A 21259-nucleotide genomic window follows, 5' to 3' on the forward strand; every position below is an offset into this window, starting at 1 on the left:
TCTTCTCACCTACTGTCAACTGATGTAAATTACTGTATGATTCATCCAACCCATGTATAAGGCTGCATTATGTCGATCTGTATTTAGCAAATAAATATCTACAATGTATCATTTTAACTTATCAGACTAATTTTGTTATTTTTGAATTTAAAATATAAAACATATATTACGTTACCATAGGCTATTACTATTATAATAATGATAATTTTCCAACATGCAAATGGAGACTAAAGAGTAAACTGGTTCAAGAACCATTTCTGGGGCTGTACCGAATTATGACACACATGACAATTCACCTGTAGTCCCAGTGTCATTGCATGTTATTTGCATATGCATCCTGAGATAGTCTGAGAATCCTATGCAGCGTTCTAGACTACACTATTCATACAAACTGCTCCCAGATGGCTGACAAGTGAGAGCTCATCATTTGCGCGTATTCTGTGAGACACGGTCACGCTGCGCGCGTGGGTGCCAAAGCGCAAATGAACTTCTGAACAAAAAAGCAAATCAGACACCCGCATCGCTGGCATTTCTTACGTCTGTTCTTCAAAATAGACTCAGGTGTGTTTCCTCAAGCACACGTCTTTGTGTCTAGCGGTATTTCTTGTCAACAGTGGTGGTAAAAATGTGCAAAATTACTCACCCACGAATCCCCTGGATGTCAGACTATAAATATTGCGGGGGCGCGACATGTAGTTTATGACATCCAACAGCTTGACCAGGTTCCCGCGGATCCTTAAAATGTCATAAGTCTTAAATAATACAACAAAAGTCTCAATTATCATTTAAAGAGGTCTTAAATTTGGGGGAGGAAAGAAAGGAATCCTGATATGACCTAATGTGACAATCAGACTTCAAAAGAATACAACTCTTGTAGCTTCTAATTTGTATTTATTTATATAATTGTACATAAACTAATTTTAATGTGAGATATATATATATATATATATAAATATATGCGTGTGTGTGTGCATGGAAAACATTTCTTGAGTATTTTAAACTTGCATATAGCCTACCCTGTTTTACTGATAAGCAATGGTCAGGTCATGTTGAATGTGTGCCCCTGCCTGTTTATTAAGAGTCTGTGATACATGATTTATTCTGAGATTGTGTGGGTTTGTTTTGGTATGTGGATACAGTATTAATTTTATTTGTTCAGGTCTTAAAAAGTCTTACATTTGATTTTAAAAACTCTGCAGCATCCCTGTTTGATAAGCCTTTTTACAGGTAAACGTTTTACTAAAGCAGTGTCAGACAGAATCTGCAGAGTAACTCCTGACATATACTCTCCACAACACCTTTCAAATAAACTTTTAGATTATACATAATAACAGGAACATTGATCACAGCAGAGGATATTGATGTCCAACAGTGAACAAGCGGTGCTTGATGCATTAAGATAAACATGTTTTTTTATTAAATAAAAAATCAGGGAGACTATTTTAAAATCGCTTGGCTCAAGAATCGTGATTTGTAACAGAATAGATTTTTTTCCCAGCCCTAGTGCTTAACATTTTACAGTATCACTCTGAAATGACCCTAAAGGGTTTAATTTGCGATAATGTCCGGCTGACTAGATTTTTCCTCTTATTACACAGCTACTTCCCAAATACATAAATGGACATAAAATATTGATTTGAGTTTAACTTTTTTTATTATTTGAGAAGAGCGCGGAGTGGAACAAGAGACATTAAACTAGCACAGCTATGTAGTAAAAAATCGGTCGCCTCAGACAACAGTCAAATGTACAGTTTTGCAGTAATTATACACAAATATTTGATCGCAGAATGCTGTGATTGACCAATTAAAATCATGAAGAGCTGTCTAATAAGCCCTGATATGCTGATATCAATATGGTGACTGAATATATTGTGTATCTCTTTCTGCAGGTATGGTGTGATCATTGTGGGCAATCCTAAAGCTCTGTCTAAACAACCTCTGTGGAACCACCTGCTCAACTACTATAAAGAGCAGAAAGTTCTGGTGGAGGGGCCTCTGAATAACCTGAGAGAGAGTCTCATGCAGTTCAGCAAACCACGCAAGCTCGTCAATACCATCAACCCTGTGAGTATAAAACACACAAAGATCTACATATCAGGGCTTTTCCTGGGTCTTCATTGGAGCTTACATATCCAGATGTCCACATGCACAAAGTTGGTCAGATTACATAATTGCAATTAATAATTTGTGGACTGTATATATATATATATATATATATATATATATATATATATATATATATATACACACACACCGATCAGCCACAACATTAAAAGCACCTGCCTAATATTGTGTAGATCCCCCTCGTGCTGCCAAAACAGCATTAATCCGCATCTCAGAATAACATTCAGAGATGATATTCTTCTCATCACAATTGTACAGAGTGGTTATCTGAGTTACCATAGACTTTGTCAGTTCAAACCAGCCTGCTCATTCTCTGTTGACCTCTCTCATCAACAAGGTGTTTCCGTCCACAGAACTGCTGCTCACTGGATGTTTTTTGTTTTTGGCACCATTCTGAGTCAATTCTAGAGACTGTTGTGTGTGAAAATCCCAGAAATATTCAAACCAGCCCATCTGACACCAACAATCATTCATGTGTTTATCTAATCAGCCAATCGTGTGGCAGCAGTGCATAAAATCATGCAGATACGGGTCAGGAGCTTTAGTTAATGTTCACATCAACCATCAGAATGGGGAAAAATGTGATCTCAGTGATCTGGACCGTGGCATGATTGTTGGTGCCAGATGGGCTGGTTTGAGTATTTCTGGGATTTTCACACACAACAGTCTCTAGAATTTATTCAGAATGGTGCCAAAAGCAAAAAACATCCAGTGAGCGACAATTCTGTGTATGGAAACGTCTTGTTGATGAGGGAGGTCAACAGAGAATGGCCAGACTGGTTTGAACTGACAAAGTCTACTGTAACTCAGATAACCACTCTGTACAATTGTGATGAGAAGAATATCATCTCTGAATGCTATTCTGAGATGCGGATTAGTGCTGTTTTGGCGGCACAAGGGGGACCTACATAATATTAGGCAGGTGGTTCTAATGTTGTGGCTGATCTATATGTATATATATCGTTTCTCAGTCACAAGGGCTTCTATGCCCCCATCTGAATGTAACAAAATATAACAATTATTTGAATGTAAAAATTAAATGCTGTCATTATTCTTCAAAACGAACAGATGAACTTTTGATGATCTCTATAAAATATTTTAATATTTTGGTAGAAGATGCCTCAGACACTGCTTTGACTATCTCTAGGCCCCCAGTGCAGTTCTGCATAGACTTAACATTTTACAATACCACCCTGAAATCACCCTAAAGGGATATCAGCATATCAGGGATTATTAGACAGCTCTTCCTGATTCCAATTGGTCAATCACGATTTAACGCTTTAAAACCAGCATACTTTGACTTCTGAAATATCAGTACGATATCCAATAATGCTGCATGATTGATTGAATTAAGATTGAAATCGCAATATGGCCTTGCGCGATTACTAAACCTGCATTTTAAAATATATTCTGCATTCAGCGCTTTACTCAATGCTTTGTGAGCAAGTGGCACCCTCTAGCGGTCTGGATGGCATTATCCATTACTATAATACAGAATTTAAAAGGGGATTTTGTTCCTTTTGGTTAAAATGTTTTACTTTTTCACGATGTGGTTGACATTTCCATGGAAATGCCCATCACATGCATAGTATGAACATGTTAAATGTAAGTTATGTTGTTTTGAACTACAAAAACAGAAGTGCAAAAATGTTTGAGGTATCAAGCATGTTATCATATTTAGTTATTTTTTGTATCTTTATCTTCTGTTTATCTATCATTGTGGTTCTCTTTAAAATTTTGGCATGTCATGTATTCAACAGATTCAATCCATGTTTAATGGAAAAGTATTTGTTGTTAGAACAGTAAAAAAGCCTTTGTACCCCTTTTAAAGCATAATTCCAAAGTAAAATCAGTGATCTGATGACAAAATGAGGTAAGTGGCAAAATATCGGTATCGGCCGATAGTTGTTTTTTTTTGTTTATTTAATCGGTATTGGTATTGGCCCAAAATTGTCATATTGGTGCATCCCTATTCAGAACCTAAAATGTTTTTGTTTTGTCACTCTGCATAATTAATTCTTTGGCAGTAATTCTGTTTGACTGACAGATTTTGACTGTTAACAAGGTTTTAATGCTAAATAGCCACTAATTGAAATACTAGCAGATGCTGTCATTAACACAACTGTCTATCTTACAAATCTTGGACAAAAGTTACTTCTACTTGCTATTACTGGCTAGTCAGTGGCTGTCACATAAGAGATCATATCAGAGTCTTTGCATTTCTGACCTTTTAAAACATTTAAATGATCACTTACATTGAAACGACAAGTTCTGAGATGATCTGGGCGAGAAAGAAAAGCAAGAAATATTAAATATACATTCATTTATGAAAATTTGCTTGGGAGGCTGCCAGAAAACTTTAAATGCAGGAAAAACTAAGCAAATACATCCTTTTCAAAATCCTTTTCTTAACGGAGGAAATGTGTTTTTACAGGGAGCTCGTTTCATGAGTACCGCCATGTATGACGCAAGAGAGGCCATGATTCCTGGATCTGTGTATGATCGCAGCAGCACTGGTAAGCCAACATGCACACATCATTGACCATGTCTTAAACATACTACATGCTCAGCAGTCCTCTGTTAATGAACTAGTTCTCATTTAGTTTAAACTAAACATTCAAACTAAACTTCTGCATTGTGATTCCATTGTTTCAATAACTATATGAAAAATACTTCTATGTATATTTAGTGTGGTGTGTAAAGCACAGGATACATTTCAACAAATCATTCTGCATCTAATTCATAACTGTTTTTATTGGCTCTTTTTACAGGACGTCCATCTAATATGTACTTCCAGACCCATGATCAGGTTGGAATGATCGGGACCGGGCCAAACCCAATGGGCTCCATGAACATACCGATCCCATTCAACCTGGTCATGCCGCCCATGCCTCCGCCCAGTTACTTGGGTCAGGTGAATGGACCGGCTACTGGTAAGAGAAAACCCCAGTCACATACAATGCACTTTTCACTTGTAAAGAGTTTATATCATTGACAACTAAATTTTCTAATTGCTCTTTTAAAAGAAGAGTTTGTACTGTATAGACATGATGTAAATTTAGAATGCAAAACTTGCTTTCCAGTTCACCCAGACCATTTATAGAAACTAAACTACAAAAACGACTCATTCAGAAATCAGCTGTTACCATATGACCATCTACATTTATATTTCAAGGCATGTCGAGTGACTATCGAAAAGGCGATTGGCCACCCCTGGAGTCGCGAGTTCAAATCCAGGGTGTGCTGAGTGACTCCAGCCAGGTCTCCTAAGCAACCAAATTGGCCCGGTTGCTAGGGAGGGTAGAGTCACATGGGGTAACCTCCTCGTGGTCGCTATAATGTGGTTCTCGCTCTCAGTGGGGCGTGTGGTGAGTTGTGCGCGGATGCCGCGGAGAATAGCGTGAAGCCTCCACACGCACTAGGTCTCCGCGGTAATGCACTCAACAAGCCACATGGTAAGATGCGTGGATTGACGGTCTCGGACACAGAGGCAACTGGGATTCGTCCTCCAGCACCCGAATTGGGCATTCCAAATTGGGGAGAGAAAAAAAGGCGATTGGCTTTTTTGACTATAAGGTGGGATAACAGCCGCCATATTTGGAATTACAATTTCTTCCATTCACATTTATATGATTGGGCTGTCTCCTTATTTTGTCTCAGTTAGAGGTTAGCCAGTCATAAGAGGTAATTCATAAATACGTGTTCAAGATACGGTAACAAAAACAGCCTGTTTAATTCTAAGGGTCAAAGAGAGGGTTGAAATGTTCATGAAAGCTACATTAAGATGTTTATAGTGCAAGAAATAAAATAACAATAATATACAGTGGTGTAAAAAAGTGTTTGCCCCCTTCCTGATTTCTTATTTTTTTGCATGTTTGTCACACTTAAATGTTTCAGATCATCAAACAAGTTTAAATATTAGTCAGAGATAACACAATTAAACACAAAATGCAGTTTTTAAATGAAGGTTGTTATTATTAAGGGAAAACAAAATCCAAACCTACATGGCCCTGTGTGAAAAAGTGTTTGCCCCACCTGTTAAAACATAACTGTGGTTTATCACACCTGAGTTCAATTTCTCTAGCCACACCCAGGCCTGATTACTGCCACACCTGTTCTCAATAAAGAAATCACTTAAATAGGACCTGCCTGACAAAGTGAAGTAGACCAAAAGATCTTCAAAAGCTAGACATCATGTCGAGATCCAAAGAAATTCAGGAACAAATGAGAAAGAAAGTAATTGAGATCTATCAGTATGGAAAAGGTTATAAAGCCATTTCTAAAGCTTTGGGACTCCAAAGAACCACAGTGAGAGCCATTATCCACAAATGGCGAAAACATGGAACAGTGGTGAACCTTCCCAGGAGTGGCCGGCCGACCAAAATTACCCCAAGAGCGCAGCGACGACTCATCCAAGAGGTCACAAAAGACCCCACAGCAACATCCAAAGAACTGCAGGCCTCACTTGCCTCAGTTAAGGTCAGTGTTCATGACTCCACCATAAGAAAGAGACTGGGCAAAAATGGCCTGCATGGCAGAGTTCCAAGACGAAAACCACTGTTGAGCAAAAAGAACATTAAGGCTCGTCTCATTTTTGCCAGAAAACATCTTGATGATCCCCAAGACTTTTGGGAAAATACTCTGTGGACTGACGAGACAAAAGTTGAACTTTTTGGAAGGTGTGTGTCCCATTACATCTGGCGTAAAAGTAACACCGCATTTCAGAAAAAGAACATCATACCAACAGTAAAATATGGTGGTGGTAGTGTGATGGTCTGGGGCTGTTTTGCTGCTTCAGGACCTGGAAGACTTGCTGTGATAAATGGAACCATGAATTCTGCTGTCTACCAAAAAATCCTGAAGGAGAATATCCGGCCATCTGTTCGTGACCTCAAGCTGAAGCGAACTTGGGTTCTGCAGCAGGACAATGATCCAAAACACACCAGCAAGTCCACCTCTGAATGGCTGAAGAAAAACAAAATGAAGACTTTGGAGTGGCCTAGTCAAAGTCCTGACCTGAATCCTATTGAGATGCTGTGGCATGACCTTAAAAAGGCAGTTCATGCTCGAAAGCCCTCCAATGTGGCTGAATTACAACAATTCTGCAAAGATGAGTGGGCCAGAATTCCTCCACAGCGCTGTAAAAGACTCATTGCAAGTTATCGCAAACGCTTGATTGCAGTTGTTGCTGCTAAGGGTGGCCCAACCAGTTATTAGGTTTAGGGGGCAATCACTTTTTCACACAGGGCCATGTAGGTTTGGATTTTCTTTTCCCTTAATAATAACAACCTTCATTTAAAAACTGCATTTTGTGTTTACTTGTGTTATCTTTGACTAATATTTAAACTTGTTTGATGATCTGAAACATTTAAGTGTGACAAACATGCAAAAAAATAAGAAATCAGGAAGGGGGCAAACACTTTTTTACACCACTATATATATATATATATATATATATATATATATATATATATATATATATATATATATATATATACAAGCTCTGGAAACAATTAAGAGACCACTGCAAAATGATCAGTTTCTCTTGATTTACTATTTATAGGTATGTGTTTGAGTAAAATTAACATTTTTGTTTTATTCTATAAAGTACTGACAACATTTCTCCCAAATTCCAAATAAAACTATTGTCATTTAGAGCATTTATTTGCAGAAAATGACAACTGGTCAAAATAACAAAAGAGATGCTGTGTTTTCAGACCTCGAATAATGCAAAGAAAACAAGTTCATATTCATTTTTAAACAACACAATACTAATGTTTTAACTTAGGAAGAGTTCAGAAATCAATATTTGGTGGAATAACCCTGATTTTCAATCACAGCTTTCATGCGTCTTGACATGCTCTCTACCAGTCTTTCACTTTGTTGTTGGGTGTAATTGAATGCAAGCACGTGTTCTCACCTTGTGCTGTCTGCTGTCAGTAAGTGTGGTTTGTTCTCTGTATAAGCTGCTCATTGCCTGTACAGCTGGAGTTTCGCTTGCTGCCCCCTGGAGAAAACAGGCGGTACTTCAAGCTTGAATTGCTTATATGGAAGGAATATTATGGTCCGGGGACATGATTAATTGCATTCATTTTTGTAACGCATTATTTTTTAAATAATTAATTGCACTGAATTAATGCGTTAAATGGACAGCCCTAATATACATTTTTCTAAAATGTAACAAACTAAACTAATATAATGTTTCAGAAGTGTTAATTATGGCCCCTAAAATTATATCAACTACTTTCAGGGATCCCACAGTTGGAAACCTGAAAATGTCAGGGAATTTCCATGTATAGATAAGTCACGGAAATTAATAAAACCTTAACAAAAACGTGGATGAGTCATGGAAATTTCTATAGAATTTTCCTTTTCCTAAAGGAATGTCAGCGGTGAGATTTTGCTCTTGTGAAGAGTAAGACTTGAAAGCAAACCACTGTGATTTCTGTTTTGTGAACGAACCATTTTTTGATTCAGTAAATAGGTCAAAACACTTCACAAATCAGTTTGAATGATTAATTAGTGAATTGGTCAAAATCAAAATTTAATCTGTATCTAACAATCCCAAATGACTGAAAAAGAATGACGTTAGCGATCACTATATTTACTCAAAATGTCACACACAGCTACCTTTGAAAAAAATAAAAATAAAAAATTTGATTTTCTGTGTAAATGTTAGAAAGCGTTTTCTCCTGGTTTTTGTGTAGTCATCCCATTTAAGTCATTTGTTTGCACATAAAAAATTGTTAATATATTAGGAAGAAGGAAATAACAGTACATACAGCAGTCCAACAACCACTGACGTTATGTGTGCATTAGCAATCGCATTTTCTTACAAAAGACCAATCCAGCGAGTAGCAGTCTAATGACCACTTCTAGTTTAATTGGCCCAGATTGTCTTCTTGAAGTGTCACGGACTGACTGTCATGCAACATTCGTGAGTCAGAGGATTACAGTTTTGATCCAGGCTGAAAGAATATGTGCATCAGAGAAGATATATGAGCGCTCCAAAGGAAGAGAATGCTGGACTTGCGCAACGTTTTGTGAGTTTCGATAAATACATCAGTTTATACAAGACATCTGCATATTTGCAGACATTATTTGATAGATATTTGCCTTTTTATCAGTAGAAAAGACAGTTACAGGGAACTGTTGAGGAGTTCAATATTATGAGCCCATACGTGTCTGTCTCGGCTCTAATATGCAGGACAGTTTAACTGAGACGTACGCCGGTCGATTATTGTAGTAACACGATGGCACGTTACAACAAAATTAACTGTGATTGGTCATTCAGATGTCTCAGATGGCTCCTTTAAATGCAATTATCAGTGCCTTCGTGGCTTGAGAAACGAATTGGCCAATCAGGAAATGGTATCTGCTGATGTCGATAATTAAAAATACCAAATATCAGCCGATATATCGGTGGACCACTAATCAACATAGTCTCTCTCCTGCTGTCTGCAGGTCGTGGTGCTCCTAAAGGCAAGACTGGGGGTCGTGGAGGTCGTCAGAGGAACCGTGGCCCAGGTAACCATGGCAGTGGGCAGGCCAACATGCCGAACAGTCAGGCCAGTCAGGATCTGGTGTCTCAGCCCTTCTCTCAGGGTCCTCTGACCCAAGGCTACATCACCATGAGCCAACCGTCACAGATGAGCCAGCCTGGACTATCTCAACCTGAACTTTCACAGGTAAACACACTTCTACATGTCAACACTGCTCCCTCATACACACACTTTTCCACTGTGGAACAGTTTTCAATTCTGTGATCTAGGGTACATTATTATTAGGGTGAGTCTGTGCTGACCTTTAAAAACCAGCAATGAAAATAAGAAGTAAATTAGAAAGATTCACAAATTACAAGAAAAACTTCTTCCTACTCATTTTTAAAAAGGTTAGAATTGAGTAACACCATAGCGGATTGTCTCAGATTATTGGGGTGCTTTCTATTGCCTAATCTTTTAAAAATATAATCAAATACATCTTCACTGTTTTGATAAATGTATGGAAGACAAAGGGTTTATGGGCCATTTTACGATTTTGCAAAGTGTTGCAAACCATGTCTGACCCATAAAACCTTTGTCTTCCACCAATGTTGTTATTGTCAGGAGCTGTAATGGGTAAGTTATGTGTTATGGTATCATGTTGTGTACCGGGTTGGGAAGGTTACTTTTAAAATGTATTCCACTACAGATTACAGAATACATGCTGTAAAATTTAAGTAATTCTGTTAGATTACTCATCACCAGAAACATAATACTACTTCTGTACTGGTAGAATTTGTTCACGTGTTTTTGATTATAAACAAGTGAAAAATGTGAAACAAATCTGCTAGTAGAGTAAAACAAAATGTAAAGTGCATGTTCTTAACAGAATTTACACCGATCAGCCACAACATTAGAACCCCCTGCCTAATATTGTGTAGATCCCCCTTGTGCCGCCAAAACAGCACCAACCCGCATCTCAGAACAGCATTCAGAGATGATATTCTTCTCACCACAGTTGTACAGAGTGGTTATCTGAGTTACCGAAGACTTTGTCAGTTCAAACCAGTCTGCTCATTCTCTGTTGACCTCTCTCATCAACAAGACGTTTCCATACACAGAACTGCCACTCACTGGATGTTTTTTGTTTTTGGCACCATTCTGAGTAAATTCTAGAGACTGTTGTGTGTGAAAATCCCAGAAATACTCAAACCAGCCCATCTGGCACCAACAATCATGCCACGGTCCAAATCACTGAGATCACATTTTTCCCCATTCTGATGGTTGATGTGAACATTAACTGAAGCTCCTGACCCGTATCTGCATGATTTTATGCACTGCACTGCTGCCACATGATTGGCTGATTAGACAATCCATGGATGATTGATGGTGCCAGACCAACAAATAATATTCTGTGATACATGATTTATTTTGAGATTGTTGGTTTGTTTTGGATGGGGATACAGTATTAATCTGATTTGTTCAGGTCTTGAAAAAGGTCTTAAAAAGTCTTAAATTGAATTTTAAAAACTCTGCAGCAGCCCTGTTTAATCTGTCTGAGCGTTTCTAACTCAATTATCGTTGCTATAGATCCTCAATGGCGTCAGATCCACATTTTCACTCATAACAGTATGAGAGCGCCCTCTGTCTGCTCATATGAAGAATACATCATGATGTTTACCCGCTGTTCAAACGCTTCTCGGATCGCTTCATTTATATGTATAAATGTTTTCCATCTGAAAGGACTAAATATTAAATGAAACAAATGACAATAAAATGTAATCTCTTCAGTAATCAAAATACTTTTTGAATGTAATTGTATTCTAATTACCAATGATTTAAATTGTAACTGTAGTGGAATACAGTTACTTCAGTATTTTAAATACGTAATCCCGTTACATGTATTCCGTTACTCTCCAACACTGATTGTGTATATGCTGTATTAATACATTTTGTTCTGTTTTGTGTCTCCTTGTGAAACAGGACAGTTATCTGGGTGATGAGTTCAAATCGCAGATGGATGTGGCGCTCTCTCAGGATTCCACCTACCAGGGTGAACGGGCATACCAACATGGAGGAGTGACTGGACTCTCACAGTACTAGAGTGTAAGACAACACACACACATTAAGGCCTTGTTCACAACAAGAGTGATGCAAACCATAACAAATTTGCACCAAAACTACTTTTTCATCAGGGAATATATTCCACTAAAAAAACTTCAAAATGTCTTGAAAATGCCTGTTTTGGTGAGGTATTAATGTACACAGTCATTTAACATGTACTTGAAGTGTAAATGCAGCCTGATAGACCTGCTGCTGTCTAGTGTGTTGTTAATATTAAAGGAATAGTTCACCCAAAAAATTTAAATTCTCTCATCATTTACTTGCCCTCATGCCATCCCAGGTGTGTATGAGGTTCTTTCTTCATCAGAACACATTTGAAGAAAAATAGGAAAATATCTCAGCTCAGTAGGTCCTTAAAATGCAACTGGATGGTGATCCGACCTTTTCAAGCTCCAAAAACAGCAGACAGTCAGCATAAACGTCATCCATACGACTCCACTGGTTAAATGAATGTCTTCTAAAGCGAATTGATCGCATCACCATCGTATCACCATCCACTTGCATTTTAAGGACCTACTAAGCTGAGATATTTTCCTATTTTTCTTCGTGTTTTTTTGAAAGTAAGTCATATATTCATCTGGGATGGCATGATGATGAGTAAATGATAAGAGAATTTTCATTTTTGGGTGAACTGTCCTTTTAAGGTCTTTGCACACTAAACCCAAATTTTCGCCACAATTTCCTCCACGATTAACATTTTGAATAAAAACAATGGATTCCTGTGAAGCCATTCACACCTGGAATGAACATTCCAGTGTGCTGAGAAAGCAGGGTTTTTTTTTTTACGGTGAGTGTGTCGATTTTATTTTATTTTTTCTTCGCCCGGTGATGAAATGCCCTGACCAATAAAATATGAGCTTTGGAGCATGTGTCAGGATCCGCTGCAGTTACCAAAACAAGAGCAACTGGTGGCGCTAAATGTCTTAAATCAAATGTCTTAAAAACTGAAAAATAAAAAACAATTCTCATGGGTTCTCTTAACATGTAAATTACAGTGCATCCGGAAAGTATTCACAGCGCTTCACTTTTTCCACATTTTGTTATGTTACAGCCTTATTCCAAAATGGTTTAAATTCATTATTTTCCTCAGAATTCTACAAACAATACCCCATAATGACAACGTGAAAGAAGTTTGTTTGAAATCTTTGCAAATTTATTAAAAATAAAAAACGAAAAAAATCACATGTACATAAGTATTCACAGCCTTTGCTCAATACTTTGTTGAAGCACCTTTGGCACCAATTACAGCCTCAAGTCTTTTTGAGTGTGATGCTACAAGCTTGGCACACCTATTTTTGGGCAGTTTCTCCCATTCTTCTTTGCAGGACCTCTCAAGCTCCATCAGGTTGGATGGGGAGCGTCGGTGCACAGCCATTTTCAGATCTCTCCAGAGATGTTCAATCGGGTTCAAGTCTGGGCTCTGGCTGGATCACTCAAGGACATTCACAGAGTTGTCCCGGAGCCACTCCTTTGTTATCTTGGCTGTGTGCTTAGGGTCGTTGTCCTGTTGGAAGATGAACCTTCGCCCCAGTCTGAGGTCCAGAGCACTCTGGAGCAGGTTTTCATCAAGGATGTCTCTGTACATTGCTGCATTCATCTTTCCCTCGATCCTGACTAGTCTCCCAGTTCCTGCTGCTGAAAAACATCCCCACAGCATGATGCTGCCACCACCATGCTTCACTGTAGGGATGGTATTGGCCAGGTGATGAGCGTTGCCTGGTTTCCTCCAGACATGATGCTTGCCATTCAGGCCAAAGAGTTCAATCTTTGTTTCTCATGGTCTGAGAGTCCTTCAGGTGCCTTTTGGCAAACTCCAGGCGGGCTGTCATGTGCCTTTTGCTGAGGAGTGGCTTCCGTCTGGTCACTCTACCATACAGGCCTGATTGGTGGAGTGCTGCAGATATGGTTGTTCTTCTGGAAGGTTCTCCTCTCTCCACAGAGAAATGCTGGAGCTCTGTCAGAGTGACCATCAGGTTCTTGGTCACCTCCCTGACTAAGGCCTTTCTCCCCCGATCGCTCAGTTTGGCCGGGCGGCCAGCTCTAGGAAGAGTCCTGGTGGTTCCAAACTTCTTCCATTTACGGATGATGGAGGCCACTGTGCTCATTGGGACCTTCAATGCTGCAGACATTTTTCCGTACCCTTCCCCAGATCTGTGCCTCGATACAATCCTGTCGCGGAGGTCTACAGACAATTCCTTGGACTTCATGGCTTGGTTTGTGCTCTGACATGCAATGTTAACTGTGGGACCGTATATAGACAGGTGTGTGCCTTTCCAAATCATGTCCAGTCAACTGAATTTACCACAGGTGGACTCCAATCAAGTTGTAGAAACATCTCAAGGATGATCAGTGGAAACAGGATGCACCTGAGCTCAATTTTGAGTGTCATGGCAAAGGCTGTGAATACTGATGTACATGTGATGTTTTTTTTTCTTTTTTTTTTTTTTTTCTTCACATGTACAAACAAACTTCTTTCACGTTGTCATTATGGGGTATTGTTGTAGAATTTTTTAAGGAAAATAATGAATTGAATCCATTTTGGAATAAGGCTGTAACATAAGTGGAAAAATGAAGCACTGTGAATACTTTCCAGATGCACTGTTTATTACTGCATCACTGCCTTGCATCCCCTCTAAAATCTGATATAATGGCGGTCACATACCGGACGAGAAGTGCCACGCCCCATTGCAGATAGGACACGGTACAGGTGTCACACACAGGGCACGTCAATGCGGTTCAGGTGGCAGACAGTACACACAAAAGTTACTAAGGTTTTTCCCTTTTACAAGAATGAACAAAGTGACGTTGATCAGTTTACAGCTTAGTGTATGAAACTGCTGTAACTTCACAAACTGTACAATTAGAAATGGCTGTAAAACCTATAGCATTGAACAGATCTTTTATTCAAGCTGTCAAACCACAAAAGACATACTTGTAACTGAAAATACATTGTAAAAGCTGTATGAAAGAAACATACACAATATATCATCCAGTGATGGCTAGAGTAAATAATCTATGTCCTTTGATAATGATTTGGGTCCAATTTAAAGGTGCACTCAGACATTTTCCTCATTAAAAGCATTTAACTCCTGAAGACATGAATTATAATATAGACTCCAGTCATATCTTATAAAATCGGTTTTATTCTACATGGAGAGGGTCCACACATGGGGACGTGTTAGAATCACATGACCAGCCGAATACTATTCGCTTAATCTCAGTAACCGTCCTGTTATTGGACACTTTCACTCACTGATTAAAGTAATCATGACTGACTGTGAATCCTAAATTTCTACAATAACATCTGAAACTGAAAACTATTCATTTTAAATGAAGCTGCATCCAAGCCGCTAGGTGTCAGTGTAAGTCCAAGACGACACAAATACAAAAGTTACTGATTGTACCTTTAATGAACATCAACCAAATGATTAACAAGTAGATATACAAGGAAATAAGATACAATCAGTTCTAGGGCTGGGCGATATGCAAGATATATGTTCACAATATTTTTATAAAAAAATATCACAATATATGATTACATCGTCAGCACCCTGGCCGAGGGATCGGTGAAAATTCTTGCTTTATTGATTTTGCTTTAACCCTTGTGCGACCTTTGGGACATTTTTGTCTTTTTAATTTTAATTTTTTCGATCATTTTGGCTGTGTTAATGCCAACGGCATAAATTTTGCCAGAGGTGTGTATTTTTGGGGGAATGTTGATATTTAAACCTCAGTTCCTATAATACATCTATAATACACTGTGTACACACAATAGTTACACTCAGGATCTTCAGGACAAAAATGTCCCCATTGAAACCCATTAAAACTGCAATGGTTGATCCCAGTGCCATTAAAGCATAAAATCATGAATTCTATGATATTATGCTTTCATTCCAGAGCCCTGGCTTCAACATTGACATTTTTTATATTTTCCACCAGATGGCGCCATTTTTCTCATGTTTAGCCTATGGAGCAAATACAAGCTTTTCCCCTATTTTCTGTTTGCTGCATTATAGAGCACTGCAGGCCAATTGAATAAATGATGCAGCTAAAATTGTGTGTGTGTGTGTTGGTATGGATGTCAGAGTGTGTTTTGTATGTATGTATTGAGAAATTTGTGTGTGTAAAAACAAAAAAAAACAAACAAAAAACAAAACAATAGTGGCATTATATAAACAAACTGGCATTTAAAAGGTTAAAATCCTGAAAATGAATGAATATTTGGTAGTTATGATCAGGACTGATGTTGGTTAAAAAAATAACTCATTGAAAGTGGAAAATAATATGAATATACAGTGGTGTGAAAAAGTGTTTGCCCCCTTCCTGATTTCTTATTTTTTTGCATGTTTGTCACACTTAAATGTTTCAGATCATCAAACAAGTTTAAATATTAGTCAAAGATAACACAAGTAAACACAAAATGCAGTTTTTAAATGAAGGTTGTTATTATTAAGGGAAAACAAAATCCAAACCTACATGGCCCTGTGTGAAAAAGTGATTGCCCCCTAAACCCAATAACTGGTTGGGCCACCCTTAGCAGCAACAACTGCAATCAAGCGTTTGCGATAACTTGCAATGAGTCTTTTACAGCGCTGTGGAGGAATTTTGGCCCACTCATCTTTGCAGAATTGTTGTAATTCAGCCACATTGGAGGGTTTTCGAGCATGAACTGCCTTTTTAAGGTCTTGCCACAGCATCTCAATAGGATTCAGGTCAGGACTTTGACTAGGCCACTCCAAAGTCTTCATTATGTTTTTCTTCAGCCATTCAGAGGTGGACTTGCTGGTGTGTTTTGGATCATTGTCCTGCTGCAGAACCCAAGTTCGCTTCAGCTTGAGGTCACGAACAGATGGCCGGACATTCTCCTTCAGGATTTTTTGGTAGACAGCAGAATTCATGGTTCCATTTATCACAGCAAGTCTTCCAGGTCCTGAAGCAGCAAAACAGCCCCAGACCATCACACTACCACCACCATATTTTACTGTTGGTATGATGTTCTTTTTCTGAAATGCGGTGTTACTTTTACACTAGATGGCCATGTAGGTTTGGATTTTGTTTTCCCTTAATAATAACAACCTTCATTTAAAAACTGCATTTTGTGTTTACTTGTGTTATCTTTGACTAATATTTAAACTTGTTTGATGATCTGAAACATTTAAGTGTGACAAACATGCAAAAAAATAAGAAATCAGGAAGGGGCAAACACTTTTTCACACCACTGTATAATATTATTATGGCAGTTTTTTGACGCGGACATTTTTGTCCTCTAAGGACCTCTGAGTAACTTTTTTAAATTGATGCACAAAGGTTAATAATTAAATTAATTTATTGAAAGACATAAAACTTGAACCAAATATATTTCTAAATTCAAATTGCACATCAAACAAAACGAAAGAGCAATTAAAAAAAACGTAGTGGTCAAACAAATTTTAATCACCACCTATTTGTAGCATTTGCCATCACGTAAGTATCCGTCTACAACAGGTGGAAGATTACTACTACAAATTAAGATCTAAAGACAATTATAAATGTAAACAAAATAATAATGATGATTATAATAATAATTGAAATATAAATTAATTTTAGGTATGAGGGGGAACTTGTTTAGGTTGTATACATGTAACCGGTCCTGCTCGATCCGCTAGTGTGCCTCTTGAGGCCAGGGGCCAGATTCACGAAAATGTTCTTAAGAAAAAGATTAAGAAAGTTCTTAGGATAAATTATAAGAAGTTCTTAAGAACGTTCCTAAGTGCAATTCTTGAAAAATTCTTAAGTTCTCAAATGTTTTCTTAAAGGTGCTATATGTAATATTTTTACTGTACTAAATCATAAAATGACCATAATATGTCATTAGAGAATTAGGAAACATGCTAAGTTGAAATACTGGCTTCTCCGATAACAATGCTACAGCCAGTATATTCTACTTTGACGTTTCCATTCCGGGCCGGAATTTCTGTTTATGTTTTGTCCTGTGTGATCCCGCCCACTGCCCACTCACCAATAGTATTTCGACACCTCCGGGTTGCCAGATGTGAACAAGTTTGCAGGCAAACACAGCGTGCTGCAGCCATGGAAGCCAGCAAACGAACTGGATCATAGATAACATATTCCACCTGACCTAAAAAATGGACATTTATATTTTTGTTGAGAATTTGAATGCTGCTCATGTTTTTTCTTAAGAACAATCTTAAGAAAAAAGATAAGAATTTTCTTAAATTTTTTCGGGAATACAAAATATTCATAACTTTTTTTTCTTAAGCTGGAAATTAAGAAGAGAATGGTAGTTAAGAAGAAATTTCTTCTTAAGAAAGTTTCGTGAATCCGGCTCCAGGGGAGTGAGGTGTTACACATACTGCACAGCTATTACGTACCAGCTGGCTCCTGTTACACTCGCCCCCCTAAACCTCACTTCCATCCGGGTCACGGCACCACTGTAACCGGTCCTGCATGACCAGCTCCAAGCGGGATTCAAACCGGTGTCAGACGGCATGGGAGGAGGGCACGCTAACGAGGAGGATGAAGGCTACAGCCTCTAGCGTCAGTTGCTAGTGTGGCTCTTGAGGCCAGAGGAGTGAGATTTTACACATACCGCACAGCTATTACATACTAGCTGGCTTCCGTTACATACACAAGTAAAGGCTATAAAGTGAATCTGCACTGTTGCATTCACAAAAATGTTAAGTGCGAACAGTTTTCAGACGACTGAAACAGAAAAGAGTGATAACTCCTTACATGCACGTGTTCCACGCCTCTGAACAAACAGCGCATCAGACAGCTTTTCTTTCGTCTGTTCTTCAAAATATAATAAAGTGTGTTTCTTCAGGTGTGTCTGTGTCTAACAGCATTTCTTGTCATGTGTCATTCCGAGACGTCTTACAGTTAGCCTGCCACAGTGGTAGGGTAGATTACAAAATTACAGTATGCGTGGCAGTTACATATAATCAGTATTGTTCCAATTGATAACATGTTTTAACCGTTGATATTAGGGATGCTTCGATCGATCGACCACCGATCGGTATCGGCCGATATTCACGTCATATGACTCGATAGGTAATTTGTCAGATAGCATAAACTGATCGCTCATGCTGCAAAAGACCCACTGCTCCATTAAGACTTCAGCAACACTGTTATGACATCACAAAGTGAATACTGGCATAGTGTTGTAAGACAACAAACTTGATTCAGCAGTTAAGAACAATGCATTAGGAGAGGTATGGCGAATTTGAAAAGTTTGTGTGCTGTACTGTTAATGTGGCATTTCACACACAACAAGGTAAAGGGAAAACAGTGCGAGCTGTGAAAGGTCGTTATTATCGTTCATAGCTTCTCAGTCTCCACCAAGCATAGGCATCTCAGTAATAACGCAAGTTACATGATGTAATTTAGGGCTGCAACAACGAATCGATTATTATCGATAATGAAAATCATCGACAACAAATTGAATTAGCGATTAGTTGAGTATTTGCGCCGAGCTCAGAGAAGCTCCGTCAGTGACGTCACTTTATAGCCCAATGAAAAATGAGTTGCATGATAACGCGTTTGAAAAACGACGGAGACTAGTTGAAGCGGAACAAACATGACCCAAGATGCACAACGCACGAGAGCACTTTATAAACACTTCAAAGAACATCAAAAGCATACAGTTTATAGTGGAGCGGTTGCTGCGTCAGGTGCATTGAAAGAGGGCTTGTGCTGTTTCATGCGCTTAAAGGAATGTTCAATACAAGTTAAGCTCAGTCAACAGCATTTGTGGCATAATTTTGATTACCACAAAAATGACTTTAGACTCGTTCCTCCTTTAAAAAAAAAATAAAAAAATCGAGGTTACAGTGAGGTGCTGACAATGTAAGTCAATGGGAACAATAAAAGTCTCTTTTGGAGTGTTTACACACAGAAATTTAAAGCTTATAATTTTATAAAAGCGTGCTTCTGTTAAAACTTGTGTAATATTTGAGCTGTAAAGTCGTTTAAATCATAATTTTTACAGGCGTTTTAGGGTTTGTTGACATTGCATCATGGTAACGAAGTTATAAAACTGGATATAACTTTACACAGAAAAGGTTTATAAGTGATTTTATCAAACTAAAATCATGTCTATACACATCCTCTGTCTTGTGGTTATACTTTTGAAACAGTGTGTATTTTAATGTTAACAAATTGGCCCCTGTTCACTTCCATTTTAAGTGCCTCACTGTAACCTCGATTTTAGCTTTTTTTGTTTTTTAAAGAAAAGGAGGAACGAGTTGAAATCATTGTTTTTGCTAATCAGCATTATGCCACAAATGCTTTGGATTGTTCTTAGCTTGTATTAAACCCGGAACATTCCTTTAAGACTTGTTTTTCTCCAGCGCATAACTTACATTTGACTGCTATTTGATTTGTAATGTATAAATGTTATGAATTCAAAATCATGTGCGTATTTCCATTTTGCAAAAACTTTACCACGCGCGAGTCTCCATTCAACTTTACCAAGCATGCGAGCGTGCACATCCACGTCAATCAAACCGATTGCAACATTATACTGAATATAATGTATAATAATCCTAAGGGTCCTGATATTTGATAATCTTGATAATGCCAAATGCAATGTCTGTTTTCACCAGTACATTTATACTATGGCAAACATTATTTTACTGGATAAGCATACACTATCATTAAAAGTGTTCTGTCAAAAAGAATAGTTTAGAAACGTGTCATGAGTGACTATACTTTTTAAAACTTACAATATGAATTTTAACCCTCCTAAACTGTTCAGAAATGGTCAACACCTTGGCTGTTTGCGGTCATTTTTGACCGGATACAATAAAGGTGTACCCCCACTTTTTTTTTTTTAAATGAACTGTTATAACACTAACTTCCCTGTAGTAGTAACACTAACATTATGCACTTCTTTTGGTATTTTATGTTATTTAGATCTTATTTACATGTAAATATCTACATTTTACCATAATTTGCATATGCAAATAAGCACATTTTTGAAACTTCACTACGGTAAAAAATGACACTTTTATAAGTTTAAACATGCAGAAAATGTGTGAATGAGTCATGTATTGGGGGCAGATTGTTGCTATCTGATTTTTAAAATAATTAAAATAACATGACTTGAAAATTATAATGTGACAATAATGGCAACTTTATGGCTGCAGTGTTTTCATGCATCCATGTGCTGTGTTGTAATATTATTTTTGCATTTGGTGTCACAAAGAGAAGACATAGAATAAGCATTTTGTTATCAATAATTAATTTGAAATATTAAAAATTCATAACAATGTGTACCAAACAGGAAATGGTCATATTTGAACAGTATAAACAGATTCTCTGTTTCCATAGCAAAAAGATGCAGTGTTTTGTCAGCATATACACTGGGGTCAGATTCAGATTTTTTGGTCTCTTCTTTTTTTCTTCTCGTGTGTGTGTGCGCGCGCGCTCATGTATGTGTGTGCATTCTGTATTCTGGCTGTGCCATAGTCTCACCCATTCATTTCTCTCTCTCCCTCTCTTTGTGTTTTTGTGTGTGGGTGTGTGAGAGA

At 38.0% G+C, this 21259-nt stretch overlaps 1 protein-coding gene across 2 annotated transcripts in view; it reads left to right on the plus strand.

The window, feature by feature from the left end:
- LOC127442678 (regulator of nonsense transcripts 1-like) overlaps window positions 1-21259 on the plus strand; it is a 62830-nt gene that overhangs the window by 36891 nt on the left and 4680 nt on the right. For both annotated transcript variants that reach the window (XM_051700875.1, XM_051700876.1), the window contains exons 19-23: window positions 1890-2064; window positions 4559-4640; window positions 4896-5057; window positions 9589-9812; window positions 11589-11711. In XM_051700875.1, the coding sequence (XP_051556835.1) occupies window positions 1890-2064; window positions 4559-4640; window positions 4896-5057; window positions 9589-9812; window positions 11589-11708 (763 nt within the window). In that variant the 3' untranslated portion in view covers window positions 11709-11711. The remainder of the gene's footprint in view (window positions 1-1889; window positions 2065-4558; window positions 4641-4895; window positions 5058-9588; window positions 9813-11588; window positions 11712-21259) is intronic.

This window comes from Myxocyprinus asiaticus, chromosome 6 (assembly GCF_019703515.2).
Source record: "Myxocyprinus asiaticus isolate MX2 ecotype Aquarium Trade chromosome 6, UBuf_Myxa_2, whole genome shotgun sequence".
Lineage (NCBI taxonomy): Eukaryota > Metazoa > Chordata > Actinopteri > Cypriniformes > Catostomidae > Myxocyprinus > Myxocyprinus asiaticus.